Source organism: Thalassophryne amazonica, chromosome 15, assembly GCF_902500255.1.
Source record: "Thalassophryne amazonica chromosome 15, fThaAma1.1, whole genome shotgun sequence".
NCBI lineage: Eukaryota > Metazoa > Chordata > Actinopteri > Batrachoidiformes > Batrachoididae > Thalassophryne > Thalassophryne amazonica.
In genome coordinates this window covers 55,874,027-55,888,524 of record NC_047117.1, presented here as the reverse complement: position 1 = coordinate 55,888,524, position 14,498 = coordinate 55,874,027, and the positions used below count along the sequence as shown (strand labels likewise).

At 44.7% G+C, this 14,498-nt stretch overlaps 1 protein-coding gene across 1 annotated transcript in view; it reads right to left on the bottom strand.

Moving 5' to 3' along the window:
• The window catches only part of LOC117526598 (von Willebrand factor A domain-containing protein 7-like), a 58,402-nt gene that overhangs the window by 5,452 nt on the left and 38,452 nt on the right, over nt 1-14,498 (bottom strand). Inside the window, 7 exon segments of the mRNA XM_034188656.1 lie at nt 373-528; nt 5,588-5,697; nt 5,876-5,968; nt 6,072-6,224; nt 8,194-8,326; nt 8,494-8,697; nt 8,956-9,072. Coding sequence (XP_034044547.1) covers nt 373-528; nt 5,588-5,697; nt 5,876-5,968; nt 6,072-6,224; nt 8,194-8,326; nt 8,494-8,697; nt 8,956-9,072 — 966 coding nt within the window.

Below are 14,498 nucleotides of genomic sequence, written 5' to 3'. Positions count from 1 at the left end.
GTAATAGTACCTATTTTTGTGGGTCAGGCAGTGTGCATTGGCTCTCATCATAGGTCGGGTAGGTATGGGTGTGAAAAAACCCTGAGCCCCATATCATGAGCAGTTAGTGTCAAACTGTGATTTAGCATCAAATCTGATTCGCATTTTCTCTGTGTGTGATCAACACTGCCATGTTGAAGTAATGCCTCCAAACCTGGAGAAGTTAGTTGTGTTGGTTGAGGCACTGGAAGAACAAAAACACTGAATAGGAGCTCTGAATTTTGTAAATGTATCTTGCAAAATCAAACTCTTTATAATTTGGCAGAAAGTGGCTTAATATAGATAGATAGATAGATATGGTGGAAGACAGTTGAAGAGAGGTGTGGAGCTCACAGTAACAGAGATGGTGGACATCTTGATCTGTGCGGATGCTTGTCTCTGGAATTGACTCGGTGTTGAGGTGGAGTTCTCAGTTCCCTTCAGGCGAACCACATTCTCTCCATCTGGGACACCAGTAAATGTCGCAAAGACAGAATCACTGTCAAAAAACTGACACGAACACAACAGTCAACCAAAGGAACAGTTAATTTTTAACATCTTTTTTATTCCTTTTATTCCTTTCCTTTCATTTTCTTGTCATAATACGAGTATGTCATATTTCAGTCATCTGTTGTAAAAAATATTTAAACAACAGTAATTTAAACAAAAGCACCATGCTAAGACTTTGCATAAGTTCAAGATTGGGTTCAGCAATGCAGGTTAGGGTATGTTTTGTTTTTACAACCCCAGTCATATGAAAAAATTGATAGCATTTAAGCCTTTGAGTGCTCTACTCACTTTGATGATTGCTTCATTTGCAACATTTTTTTTTTGTTTGTTTTTAGAAAAAAATTGTTTCAGAAGTAATAAAGGAATCTAAAAGAAGCAACCAGTCTCACAGGACTTCCACTACATTAGCTGCTAGAAAAGATACAGTCTGCAGGGTGTATTTTTTTTTTTTTTTTAAATACAAAGTTGCATCATCCATTAGTTTCTGAAGTTAGCTCTTCTCAGTGTATTTATTGGTATCTCTGTGTAATTTATTTAACATGAAGTATACCAAAGAGAAAAGGAAAACCAAGATCAGTCAATATAAAAACACAAGTTTAGGACGCAATTCGCTGTGAGCCTCTCTGATAACCTGTCATGGCTGATGTAACGTTTGTTTACCATGAGCCAAAGTGTCTAATATGTATATGTCGTGGACATAAACGAGCGAAGCTCTTCAGCATCTCACCATGTCATTTAGGTCGTTCAGACTTTTTTCAGTAAATGCTTCTGGAGAGCATTACCATAGCTAAAAATTGCCCCCCCCACCACCACCAGCTATGGCCCTTTTAACCACCTCCACCCCCCAGTTTAAGCATTTTCTTTATTTGCATCTCACATGCCTGGAAAAAGTCCTCACCATGTAATTAAGGTCCTTCAGACTTTTTTCAGAAAATGCATCTGGGAAGCATAAGCATGGCTAAAAATACCTTCAGCTTGTGGGGGGTTTTGCCCCCCAGGCTCCCCAACTACACCCTTCTTAATCCCCTGGCACTTGAAGCATTTTTTTATGTAGATGTAAATTCATATTCAACCTTTTCAGCTACTTCACAGTAGGGCTGCACAATATGGCCAAATTAGCTGAGCTTCCAGGTCTTCTTTTTAAGAAAAAACTCCTCTACACCACTCCATCAGGAAGCTGTATTTTATATATTTTTTTTATTAAATTTATACCAAGTTGTAGGGATTTGCTATCAGTTTGAGTTTAACAAAGATAATTTTTGAAATTAGAAAACGACCGGTTACTCACAATATAACTAGGAGTCCATGGTTCAGACGATGTGTTCAGCTTCAAATCTCAAACATTTTTCTTCTTCTACTAAGGTGGATTAGAACTTTTTGTGGAGCACAGCGCCAACTACTGTATAGGATGGACCTAGCAGTCAATATGTGTCACAGATTTCAAAATGGCTCTTTTCAACCAGACGGTGCTGTGACATGTCAATCACCTGGGTGGCACCTGGGGTGTCCAATCAGATTTCAGAGGAGTCCAGTGCAACCCAGCTACACCCATGCCAGGAAGTGTTCAACATTTTCCATTTCCTGTTTGTCTCAATTTGGCACTTCCTGTTTTAGTCTCAACTTACAATTGAATTCCCATGAGATCCCATGAGATTTCATATACTGTCAACACAGGAAGTGTTCAACATTTGACATTTCCTGTTTCACTGTGGGCTCAAAATTTGGCACTTCCTGTTTCAGTCTTGACTTGCCATTGAATTCCCGCAAGATTCCATGAGATCTCGTCTGTCAATCCAGGAAGTGTTGATCCAGGAAGTGATCAACATTTGACATTTCCTGTTTCACTGTGGGCTCAAAATTTGGCACTTCCTGTTTCAGTGTGAACTTGCCACTGTATTCCCGCAAGATTCCATGAGATCTCGCCTGTCAATCCAGGAAGTGTTGATCCAGGAAGTGATCAACATTTGACATTTCCTGTTTCACTGTGGGCTCAAAATTTGGCACTTCCTGTTTCAGTCTCAACTTGCCATTGAATTCCCGTGAGATCCCACAAGTTCTCCTGTCTTGTCAATCAAGGAAGTGTTCAACATTTGACATTTCCTGTTTCACTGTGGACTCAAAATTTAATCCAATGAAATCCAATGAATCCAATGAAAGGCTCATTAAAAGCCTGCTAACAAGTCTTTCATTGGATTCAGTGCCCACCACTGTTTAAAACACAGGTTGAGTTCATAGAGCTCTGGTTGTTTTTCAGCAGTTACTGAATGAGGGATTTGTCAAGGTGAGTAGAGCACTATGGGCATGCTTGTGTTTTAATATGACTGAGGTTCTTAAAAAAAGTGGATGTGGGCCCTTAACATCTTGTTATAATCATAGAATCAAGGTGACAAGTAGTTAATTAAAATTTTACAAACAAAACTTTCAACCATTCTTTGTAACCCAACAAAGTGACTGTTTTAATGAATTTAATTGTTTTAGCCACTTTCACACCGGGCCTGATGTAGAGTTGCATTGTGCTGCGTATCAAGAATGCAGGAATGGCTGCATAAGTTGCGCACAGGGGGAAGAAACTTGTTTCCATGATGCTGTTTTTACAGACTGCCTGGACAGATCGATTTGATACACTGGAAAAAGTCTTATTTTATTTAATGTGCCACAATCGTGAGAGAAACTGAGGAGGAGAAGCAGCAGCTGCAGCCAGTGATCGCACGTGCGATCCATCCGTGAGGAGTATAGTGGACGTGGACATGTCTTTTCACTGGTGATAGTGGATGTGGACATGTTCTCTCTCTGGTGATTCATCCCTGAGGACTTATAGTGGATGTGAAAGCTTGGCTCTCCTCTTCTTCTTCCGTGGTTTTGAAGCTTCACTGCCAACAAATTTCAGCAGGATGAAATTTATGAATGCAGGTATGTACTGATAAAAACCTAAAAGAATTTTTTGCCACACTGGTGTACGGTTGTGTACAATTGCGGAGGCATGGTATACAGTCGCGCAGTGTTCCAAAGACTTAAATGCAGTAGCGGAGTGTTGTGTCGACTTGCGCAGAGCAATCGACGGATTGCTCTACACCCATTTTGCGTCCATTTCACGGACCCCTTTGCGTCCCTCAGCAAAGGATTTTTCGCCGGACTGGCGTAGGATTGTGTACAATTACAGAGGCATGGTTTACAGTAACACAGTTTGCATAGACTTACATACAGCAGCGGAGTGCTGTGTAGACTTGCACAGAGCAATCCGTCCGGTACTCTACGCCAAAAGAAAAAAATTTAAGATTTTTGCCTCCATTTCACAGACCCATTTGCATTCCTTTGCGCCCATGTGTGTCCCTCAGTATTGCCACGTAGGGCTGCATAAGCTCAGCGTGGCAGCATTACGCAACTCTATATTGGCCTGGTGTGAAAGGGGCTTCAGAGAGGAAGGCCCAGAAATACTGTGCTTGCTGTTTTAATAACAAAAATACAGTGGTTATGTAATTTGTCAGTTCCCATTATGCAAAGGCCGAAACATTTGTGTGTGTGTTTTTCTATTGCTGTTGTCCTTTTTGGTAGTGAGTTTCACACTGGGTGCCAGAACTGTTTTTTTTTGGAGGGGTGGGGGGGGGGGCACTCTGACAGCTTTTAAGTTTAAAATCTCTGAGCATTTCAGAAAGACGCTGTGGCATCACTGCAGCACCTCGTCAGGCAACCTGGGAGGGGAGATATTTATTTTGACAACAGAAAGCAAGGGAGCATGAGTCCCTGATGCCAAAGAAGAGAAAATGAGAAGAGGGGAAAGATGACTGGTGATGACACAATGCAATCTGCAACCTCACTCAACAAAAATATAAACGCAACACTTTTGGTTTTGCTCCCATTTTGTATGAGATGAACTCAAAGATCTAAAACTTTTTCCACATACACAATATCACCATTTCCCTCAAATATTGTTCACAAACCAGTCTAAATCTGTGACAGTGAGCACTTCTCCTTTGCTGAGATAATCCATCCCACGTCACAGGTGTGCCATACCAAGATGCTGATTAGACACCATGATTAGTGCACAGGTGTGCCTTAGACTGCCCACAATAAAAGGCCACTCTGAAAGGTGCAGTTTTATCACACAGCACAATGCCACAGATGTCGCAAGATTTGAGGGAGCGTGCAATTGGCATGCTGACAGCAGGAATGTCAACCAGAGCTGTTGCTTGTGTATTGAATGTTCATTTCTCTACCATAAGCCGTCTCCAAAGGCATTTCAGAGAATTTGGCAGTACATCCAACCAGCCTCACAACCGCAGACCACGTGTAACCACACCAGCCCAGGACCTCCACATCCAGCATGTTCACCTCCAAGATCGTCTGAGACCAGCCACTCGGACAGCGGCTGAAACAATCGGTTTGCATAACCAAAGAATTTCTGCACAAACTGTCAAAAACCGTCTCAGGGAAGCTCATCTGCATGCTCGTGGTCCTCATCGGGGTCTCGACCTGACTCCAGTTCGTCGTCGTAACCGACTTGAGTGGGCAAATGCTCACATTCGCTGGCGTTTGGCACGTTGGAGAGGTGTTCTCTTCACGGATGATGCGAAGGAGATGTGTTGCACTGCATGAGGCATATGGTGGTCACACCAGATACTGACTGGTATCCCCCCAATAACACAAAACTGCACCTTTCAGAGTGGCCTTTTATTGTGGGCAGTCTAAGGCACACCTGTGCACTAATCATGGTGTCTAATCAGCATCTTGATATGACACACCTGTGAGGTGGGATGGATTATCTCAGCAAAGGAGAAGTGCTCACTATCACAGATTTCGACTGGTTTGTGAACAATATTTGAGGGAAATGGTGATATTGTGTATGTGGAAAAGGTTTTAGATCTTTGAGTTCATCTCATACAAAATGGGAGCAAAACCAAAAGTGTTGCGTTTATATTTTTGTTGAGTATACTTTGGATTGGTATGAGTTAGCTGTGACTGACAGTGGAGTGACAGTTCAGACATGGGGACTTAAAATTATATATGAACTACCCCAACCCGAGTGTGGTTCTTTCAGTGTGTTTGGTGGAACATGACATGCCTGTAATGAACCCGGGATCTCAGTTGTCCCCGCTATGTCAACGAGAGTGACGTCGGTGAGATTGACTGTGTCGCTGTCTGTCACAGTTATCATCAGGCTGATGTTGCCACCTGCAATATTTTGAAAAGATAAAATGGACATGAGGTGAGCAACATTTTGAAGGACTTTTAAAGATGACTTTCGTGCTCAGTTATGATGTTTAGAACGATGAGTGAAAAGAGAGTTTCTGTGTGCACATGTGCAGTGAGACTGAAAGCAAACTGAAACAAAAGACGAAAAAAGTCTTACCTGTAAGAGGACGCCCCGTTTTTGGTCCACAATCTGAATGGGCTCCTCCATGCTTTTCCACAAGGTTAAAGACAAAGTTGATTGAACTTTGGCCTGGTGGACAGATACAAAAATCACAAGTTTGTGCTGGAAATGCTACAAAACATCACTCCATAAATTAATCAAATGCCACAGACACACACTCTGTACTACTGACCTGTGACCTTAATCGAGTATGGATTATTAGATGTAACGGTGAGTTCCCATAATCCTGTCTGATTCTCAGCATTGATCTGTAAACGATACAGGTTTCCAACTTTGGAGAAAGATCCCAGAGGGCCGCTGGACTGACTGGAATTCTGAGTCACATCTGGAGGTGAGAAAACAATGTTATTTAGCAGTAAAGTCGCTGCAAATACTGTATTCCATTAAATTTCACACCATGGTTTTATGAATACATACAGTGGTATGTAAAAGTTTGGGCACCCCTGATGATTTCCATGATTTTCCTTTATAAATCATTGGTTGTTTGGATCAGCAATTTCAGTTAAATATATCATATAGCAGACAGTGATATTTGAGAAGTGAAATAAAGTTTAAAGGATTTACAGAAAGTGTGCAATAATTCTTTAAACAAAATTAGGCAGGTGCATAAATTTGGGCAACTCAACAGAAAAAAATACATCAGTATTTAGTAGGTCCTCCTTTTGCGGAAATAACAGGCTCTAAACACTTCCTATAGCTTCCAATGATAGTTTGAATTCTGGATGGAGGTATTTTTGACCATTCTTCATTACAAAACATCTCAGGTTTGTTGGTTTCTGAGCATTGACAGCCCACTTAAAATCACACCACAGATTTTCAATAATATTCAGGTCTGTGAACTGAGATGGCCATTCCAGAACATTGTACTTGTTCCTCTGCATGAATGCCTTAGGAGATTTTGAGCAGTGTTTAGGGTCGTTGTCTTTTTGAAAGATCCAGCCCCGGCGCAACTTCAACTTTGTCACTGATTCATGAACAGTGTTCTCAAGAATCTTCTGATATTGACTAGAATCCATGTGACCCTCAACTTTAACAACAGCAACACAGCATGATGGAACCACCTCCAAATTTTACTGTAGGTAGCAATTGTTTTTCTTGGAATGATGTGTTTTTCAGCCATGCATACCGCCCCTTGTCATGTCCAAGTAACTCAATTTTAGTTTCGTCAGTACAGCACCTTATTCCAAAATGAAGCTGGCTTGTCCAAATGTCCTTTAGCATACCTCAAGTGACTGTTTGTGGCATGTACGCAGAAAAGGCTTCCTCTGCATTACAACATCATACGGCATCTCCTTGTCCAAAGTGCGCTGTATAGTTGAACGATGCACTGAGACACTATCTGCAGCAAGATCATGTTGTAGGTCTTTGGAGCAGGTCTGTGGGCTGACTATGAATGTTCTCACCATCCTTCGCTTCAGATTATCTGAGATTTTTCTTGGCCTGTCACTTCGGGCCTTAACTAGTACTGTGCCTGTGGTCTTCCATTTCCTCACTGTGTTGCTCAGTGGAAACTGACAGCTGTAATATCTGAGATAGCTTTTTGTATCCTTCCCCTAAACCATGATGTTGAACAATCTTTGTTTTCAGGTCATTTAAGAGTTGTTTAGAGGCTCCCATGTTGCCACTCATTAGAAGAGATGCAAAGAGGGGAAACATTTGCAAATGGCCACCTTAAATACCCTTTCTCATAATTGGATTCACCTGTGTAAGGAGGTCAAGGGTCAATGAGCTTATCAAACCAATTTTGTATTGCAATAATTAGTGCTAAATGTATTCAAATCAATAAAATGACAAGGTTGCCCTAATTTATGCACCTGCCTAATTTTGTTTAAATAATTATTGCACACTTTCTGTAAATACTAGACACTTTATTTCACTTCTCAGATATCAGTGTGTTCATCTGCTATGTGATATATTTAACTAAAATTTCTCATCCGGACAACCAATGATTTATAAAGGAAAATCATGAAAATTATCATGGGTGCCCAAACTTATGCATACAACTGTATGTAATCCCATTGCTGAGTTGGTCAACAGTCTAACTACCTCAGCATAGTGATCTCTCATGGCCTCCTGCAACCCATGCAATAATGTATTATTACTGTTAAAAATTTATCTTTGTGCCAGAAAATTGTGTCATTATATTGGTGTGTAATAAACTGTGGCTATGCTATGGCTTTCCATATGGCTTGGTAGATCTCTATACACTTTTAACTTTAAAAGTAGATCTTGGTTCAAAAAAGGATGGGCACCACTGGAATATGAGATCAAATGATTTTTCCCAAAATGTCTACCTTCGGGGTTCTTGAGGATGAAGGTCAGAGATGTTCCTGTGATATAGGCAGTCATGTTGATTAATGATGCATCAACAAAGAAAGTAAAAGTGTCTGGCCTCGCGGGATTCACCGATACCTGAAAAACTGTAACCTGGAAGAGGAACAAAAACTACTGAGAGAGAGGAATTGAAGTGGAACATGATGATCTGTGCAGAGAATTTGTCAACATGTTTGTGCTAATTTATGTATATCAGATTAAAATGATGCATCACCTTCTGTCAGATATTAAGTCAGCTGTTAGCTCAGGATACATCTTACCACAGCTGTGGCTGATATGTCTTCTACAATGGCTGTGGCCTTTGAGATGTCTGCCTTGGAGACCTCAATGGTGGTACCTCCAGACGCTCTGGCCAATTCATTGTACAATGCTGAATCGGCTTGTTCCAGAGCAAGTGAACTCACATGTTGGCCATTACTGCGACGCCGGCGCCTGAAGGAGAAACCTGTCAGTAAGAAAGTTACCTAAAAAACAAAAACCAGAACATTAAAAAAGTACAGATTGCACACATGAACATGAGTTGGTAGGAATGTGACAAAAGGATATATTGCATATATGAAAATACATTGTAATTATACAGTACATAGAATGTATAGTGGCTGCAAAGTGTAGAAAATGTTTGTTATTGCTGTTTCTTTAATTCCATAAGTCATTATTGTGATTTTATTGGCTGGACTGATATTAAAAAGGGTGAGAATGCAGAAGTGTTGACTGCCACTCACCGTAGACTTCGTGGTCTCTATAAGAGCCTTGACAGTATTTTTCAGGTGAGCATCTTTGGCTCCAGCATCAGTGAAGACAAAAATTTCAGAGTATGGTGGCACCGCCATCAGGGCAAGCTGCCAGATGTAGAAACAAGAGAAAAAAAACTCTGTTTACTAACTGAACGATCCCCGTAGAAAAGAAAATGCAAACTCCTCATTGATTCATATTTCTGTTTTACAGTGATAGAGTTTTGTTCAGGACTTGTTGAATCTTGAATCGAACATAAGCAAATCAAAATGAACAAAGCGTTTAAAGCGGCATTACAGAGTTTTTGACACAAGTAAAGTTGAGGTTTCAAACTGCAACAAAACCAGGAACTGAACCTTGCCTCTCTCTCACTTACCAAATGTCATGATTACGGACTGTTGTACTGTTACATTCTGAAGTTTATCAGGCAATGTTACATCGTGATTAGCCTTTCTATCACTGTCTGACTTTGCAGAGATTCAGTGCTATTTGCAAAGCTGAAATTATTGCATGAAAACACTCACATGGTTAGTGAACTAGACGCCACTCATACAAATCAAACATCTATAACAATTCGATAAAGTGGGATGGACGAGCCCGTGCTGGTACCTGCATAAACCTCGTTCTTCTGCAGTGCAGGGTTAGGTCCATTTGCACCACCAGAACATGATCTACTTCCAAGATGTTGTGAACATCTGAACATTTACAGGTACAACCCCAAAACTGACCTTCTCAGCCATGGTGTCTCCATTATGCAGCTACATATGCAGTGACATAATTCTGCAAATTTTGGGTACAACACAGATTGTCTCATTCCTCTGTAAAATTCTTGTAAGTCCAGGCCCTGAGGACCCTTGTGCCTGGGTTTATTACAGGAAATCATAGCATGAAGCAGATGAAAGTACATAATTTTGCTTGGACTTGAAGACAGTTCATCCCAGGTTACTCCCCCAGATGAGGCTGGTACCCATTTACACAGACAGGTAGCCTAAAAACAGGCACATGTGAAATTGAACCCCAGTTTATATATTTTAGAAAGTCATGCAATGGCTTTTGTACATCATGTAATGTAATGTAATGACAAAAAAAAAAAAATGCTTCCATTCCACTTTTTCAAAGTCTGTTTCAAATCACCTGAAAAATCACTTCATGCAAGCATAAAAGCATTTTTCTCCCAAATATTTCAGTTTCTTCATAACACACTTGTTTCCATTACTTGTATTTTGAATTAGCTACTTCAATTTGCACAATTTAGAGGGTAGTGGAAACCCGCCTAGTGTTGCCAAAGTGCTTGTGCATAGTGCCTTAGAGTTTTTTATGTTGTGATTTGTTGCTGTACATATAAATTGATACGTCTTACATAGGTGGGTTCACGATGCGTACACAATACAGAACAACGAGACTGAACTGAAAACAAAAATTAAAAATGATGTAAAAGTACAAGATAAAAGTAAAAAAAGTAAAAAAGTACAAGATAAAAGTAAAAGTACAGAACCTTAGTAGGTTTTCTTGTTCTGAAGTGCAGGTAGCTCAGTGGATGAAGAGCCTGCCTGTTGTGTGGGCCGCCAGAAGAGGAGGTACTGCTGGCCCACCACCAGAGGGCGCCCTGCCTGAAGTGCGGGCTTCAGGCATGAGAGGGCGCTGCCGCCACGGACACAACCGGGACAGCTGTCAAGAGATAATGAGTGACAGCTGTCACCCATCTGCTCTACATCATCTCACTCCATAAAGACCGGACGTCATCTCCACCTGATTGCCGAGATATCATCTACCTGTGAAGGTAATATTCTCTGCTGTGTCAGAACTGTGACTTACATGTGCTCTGTTTGCAGCCGTTTTCCTGTGGAGCCTTGTCAGCTGATTGGTGGTTTATGAGAGTGCCGACATCTTCGCCTCTCACTCCTTCCAGATAAGTGCTTTAACAGGAGCTGCACATGTGTGTGATTAGAGGTGGAGGTGACTTTCCACCTTCTGACTGTTTTTGTTGCTGGGTGTGCACACACCCACATCTCACTGTTTGTGCTCCTCGCCAGCAGTACCAGATCTGACAGTCGGGGACGGTGATCACCTGGGAATTCGGGACTTGGCGGCTCCAGTATTCACCGGGTTCTGTGGCGGTGGAAATCGTGTGGTTCCGGCTCTTCTCAGGACAGACGTCTTCTATCCTCGAGCCTGCCAACACGTCACCTTTGTGAATTGATTATAATCAGATTCTGAGATTGTCTGTATATTCGTTGTGCACATTCACAACATTAAATTGTTACCTTTTGGCTGATCTATTGACCGTTCATTTGCGCCCCCTGTTGTGGGTCCGTGTCACTACACTTTCCCCAACAGGATATCTCGGCCACTGTCATGGATCCTGAGGGGCGTCAACCATCTGTTGGACAGCCAGTGGAAGAGCAGGGTGCACCGGCGTCGGCTGGAGGCGTGATTGGTGGGTTGCAGCACATCCTCACCGCCTTTACCGCTCGGATGGACCTGATGACCGAGCAGCACATCATCCTCAATCGCAGGATGGAGGCTCTCACCGCACAGGTGGAAGCGCGCGCTCAGGGCGCTGCTGCAGCTCCTCCTCCTGCCGACCTGGTGCTGAATACAGACATTCCACTGGTCGTTCAACGACCCCCCCCACCATCCCCTGAAGCATACATAAGCCCCCCAGAGCCGTAAGGAGGTTGTGTGGAGACGTGCGCGGACTTTCTTATGCAGTGTTCGCTCGTCTTTGCACAACATCCCGTGATGTACGCGTCTGATGCCAGCAAGGTGGCTTACGTGATTAATTTGCTTCGAGGTGAGGCATGCGCTTGGGCTACAGCACTTTGGGAACAAAGTTCACGGCTCCTTGCCTCTTATACTGGGTTTGTGAGGGAGCTCAGAACTGTTTTTGATCACCCTAACAGAGGAGAGACCGCTTCAACAGTGCTGCTGTCAATGCGACAGGGGCGCCGGCGCACAGCCGAATATGCAGTCGACTTCCGCATCGCGGCTGCGAGGTTCGGCTGGAATAACGTTGCGCTCCGTGCCGCCTTCATAAACGGACTGTCGTCGGTCCTGAAGGAGCACCTGGTAGCTAAGGAAGAACCGCGGGATTTAGATGGGCTTATCGATCTCATTATATGGTTAGACAATCGGTTGGAGGAACGCCGTCGGGAGCGAGGCGAAGGACGTGGCCGGGCACGTGCCGTCCCTCTCCCTTCCGGGTTCAAAAAGGTTCCGCCCTCCCCACGCTCCACAGCCGCAGCGCTCTGTGGGGCAACAGCTCCCCCTGCTGACGTTGCTAGGGAGACGCACAGGGCCAAAATGAGAACAACTGACAGAATGAGGAGGCTGGTCCGCGGGGAGTGTTTTCTCTGCAGCTCAAAAGAGCACATACAGAAAAACTGCCCCAAACGGCCAAAACGACAACACCCGCCCTTAGAGACTTGGCTAAGGGGGGGTCATAACATTCACGTGGGACACACACATATTGCCACACGACTCCCAGTTACAATCCTGAGTGGGGATTTAACCCTTCAAGCCCCAGCACTGGTGGACACGGGGTCAGAAGGGAATCTGCTAGACAGCAGATGGGCAAGGGAGGTAGGGCTCCCTCTGGTGGCGCTACCTTCGCCATTGCAGGTGTGGGCACTAGATGGCACCCTTCTCCCTTTAATCATGCACAAGACACAACCTGTAACTCTGGTGGTGTCTGGGAATCATCGGGAGGAGATCGAGTTTTTTGTGACTCCTTCTACCTCCCGCGTGATTTTGGGCTTCCCGTGGATGTTGAAACACAATCCCCGGATTGATTGGCCGTCTGGGGTGGTGGTTCAGTGGAGCAAAACCTGCCATCGGGCGTGTTTAGGATCCTCGGTTCCTCCCGGTTTACATGCTAAGGAGGAGGTCAAAGTCCCTCCCAATCTGACGGCGGTGCCGGTTGAGTACCACGATCTTGCTGATGTCTTCAGCAAGGATCTGGCACTCGCCCTTCCCCCGCACCGTCCGTACGATTGTGTCATTGATCTGATTCCAGACGTTGAGTTCCCGTCCAGCAGGCTGTACAACCTCTCACGACCTGAGCGCGAATCAATGGAGACCTACATCCGGGACTCATTAGCTGCCGGGCTGATCCGGAATTCCACCTCCCCGATGGGTGCAGGTTTCTTTTTTGTGGGCAAGAAAGATGGCGGACTCCGTCCATGCATTGATTACAGGGGGCTGAATGAAATCACGGTTCGCAATCGATACCCGTTGCCCTTGTCAGATTCCGTGTTCACCCCCCTGCATGGAGCCAAAATCTTTACTAAGCTGGATCTTAGGAATGCGTATCACCTGGTTCGGATCCGGAAGGGAGACGAATGGAAGACGGCATTTAACACCCCGTTAGGTCACTTTGAGTACCTGGTCCTGCCGTTTGGCCTCACCAACGCCCCCGCGACGTTCCAAGCCTTGGTTAACGACATCTTGCGGGACTTCCTGCACCGATTCATCTTCGTATATCTGGACGATATACTCATCTTTTCTCCGGATCCTGAGACCCATGTCCGACATGTACGTCAGGTCCTGCAGCGGTTGTTGGAGAACCGGCTGTTTGTGAAGGGCGAGAAGTGTGAGTTTCACCGCACCTCTTTGTCCTTCCTGGGGTTCATCATCTCCTCCAACTCCGTCGCCCCTGATCCGGCTAAGGTTGCGGCGGTGAGAGACTGGCCCCAACCAACAAGCCGTAGGAAGCTGCAACAGTTCCTCGGCTTTGCAAATTTCTACAGGAGGTTCATTAAGGGCTACAGTCAGGTAGTTAGCCCCCTGACAGCCCTGACCTCTCCAAAAGTCCCCTTCACCTGGTCAGATCGGTGCGAAGCCGCGTTCAAGGAGTTGAAGCGCCGGTTCTCGTCTGCACCAGTTCTGGTGCAGCCCGACCCTAGCCGCCAGTTTGTGGTTGAAGTGGACGCCTCTGACTCAGGGATAGGAGCCGTGCTATCCCAGAGCGGGGAGACCGATAAGGTTCTTCACCCGTGTGCCTACTTTTCTCGCAGGTTGACCCCCGCGGAACGGAACTATGACGTGGGCAATCGAGAACTCCTTGCGGTGAAAGAGGCTCTTGAGGAGTGGAGACACCTGTTGGAGGGAACGTCTGTGCCGTTCACGGTTTTCACTGACCATCGGAACCTGGAGTATATCAGGACCGCCAGGCGGCTGAACCCCAGGCAAGCCCGCTGGTCACTGTTCTTCGGACGTTTTGACTTCCGGATCACCTATCGCCCCGGGACCAAGAACCAGAGATCAGATGCCTTGTCCCGGGTACACGAAGACGAAGTCAAAACTGTGCTGTCGGATCCACCGGAGCCCATCATTCCGGAGTCCACTATCGTGGCCACCCTCACCTGGGACGTGGAGAAGACGGTCCGGGAGGCCCTGGCACGGAGCCCGGACCCCGGAACTGGTCCGAAGAATCGTCTGTACGTCCCACCAGAGGCCAGAGCTGCAGTCTTGGACTTCTGTCACGGTTCCAAGCTCTCCTGTCATCCAGGGGTGCGAAGGACCGTGGCAGTTG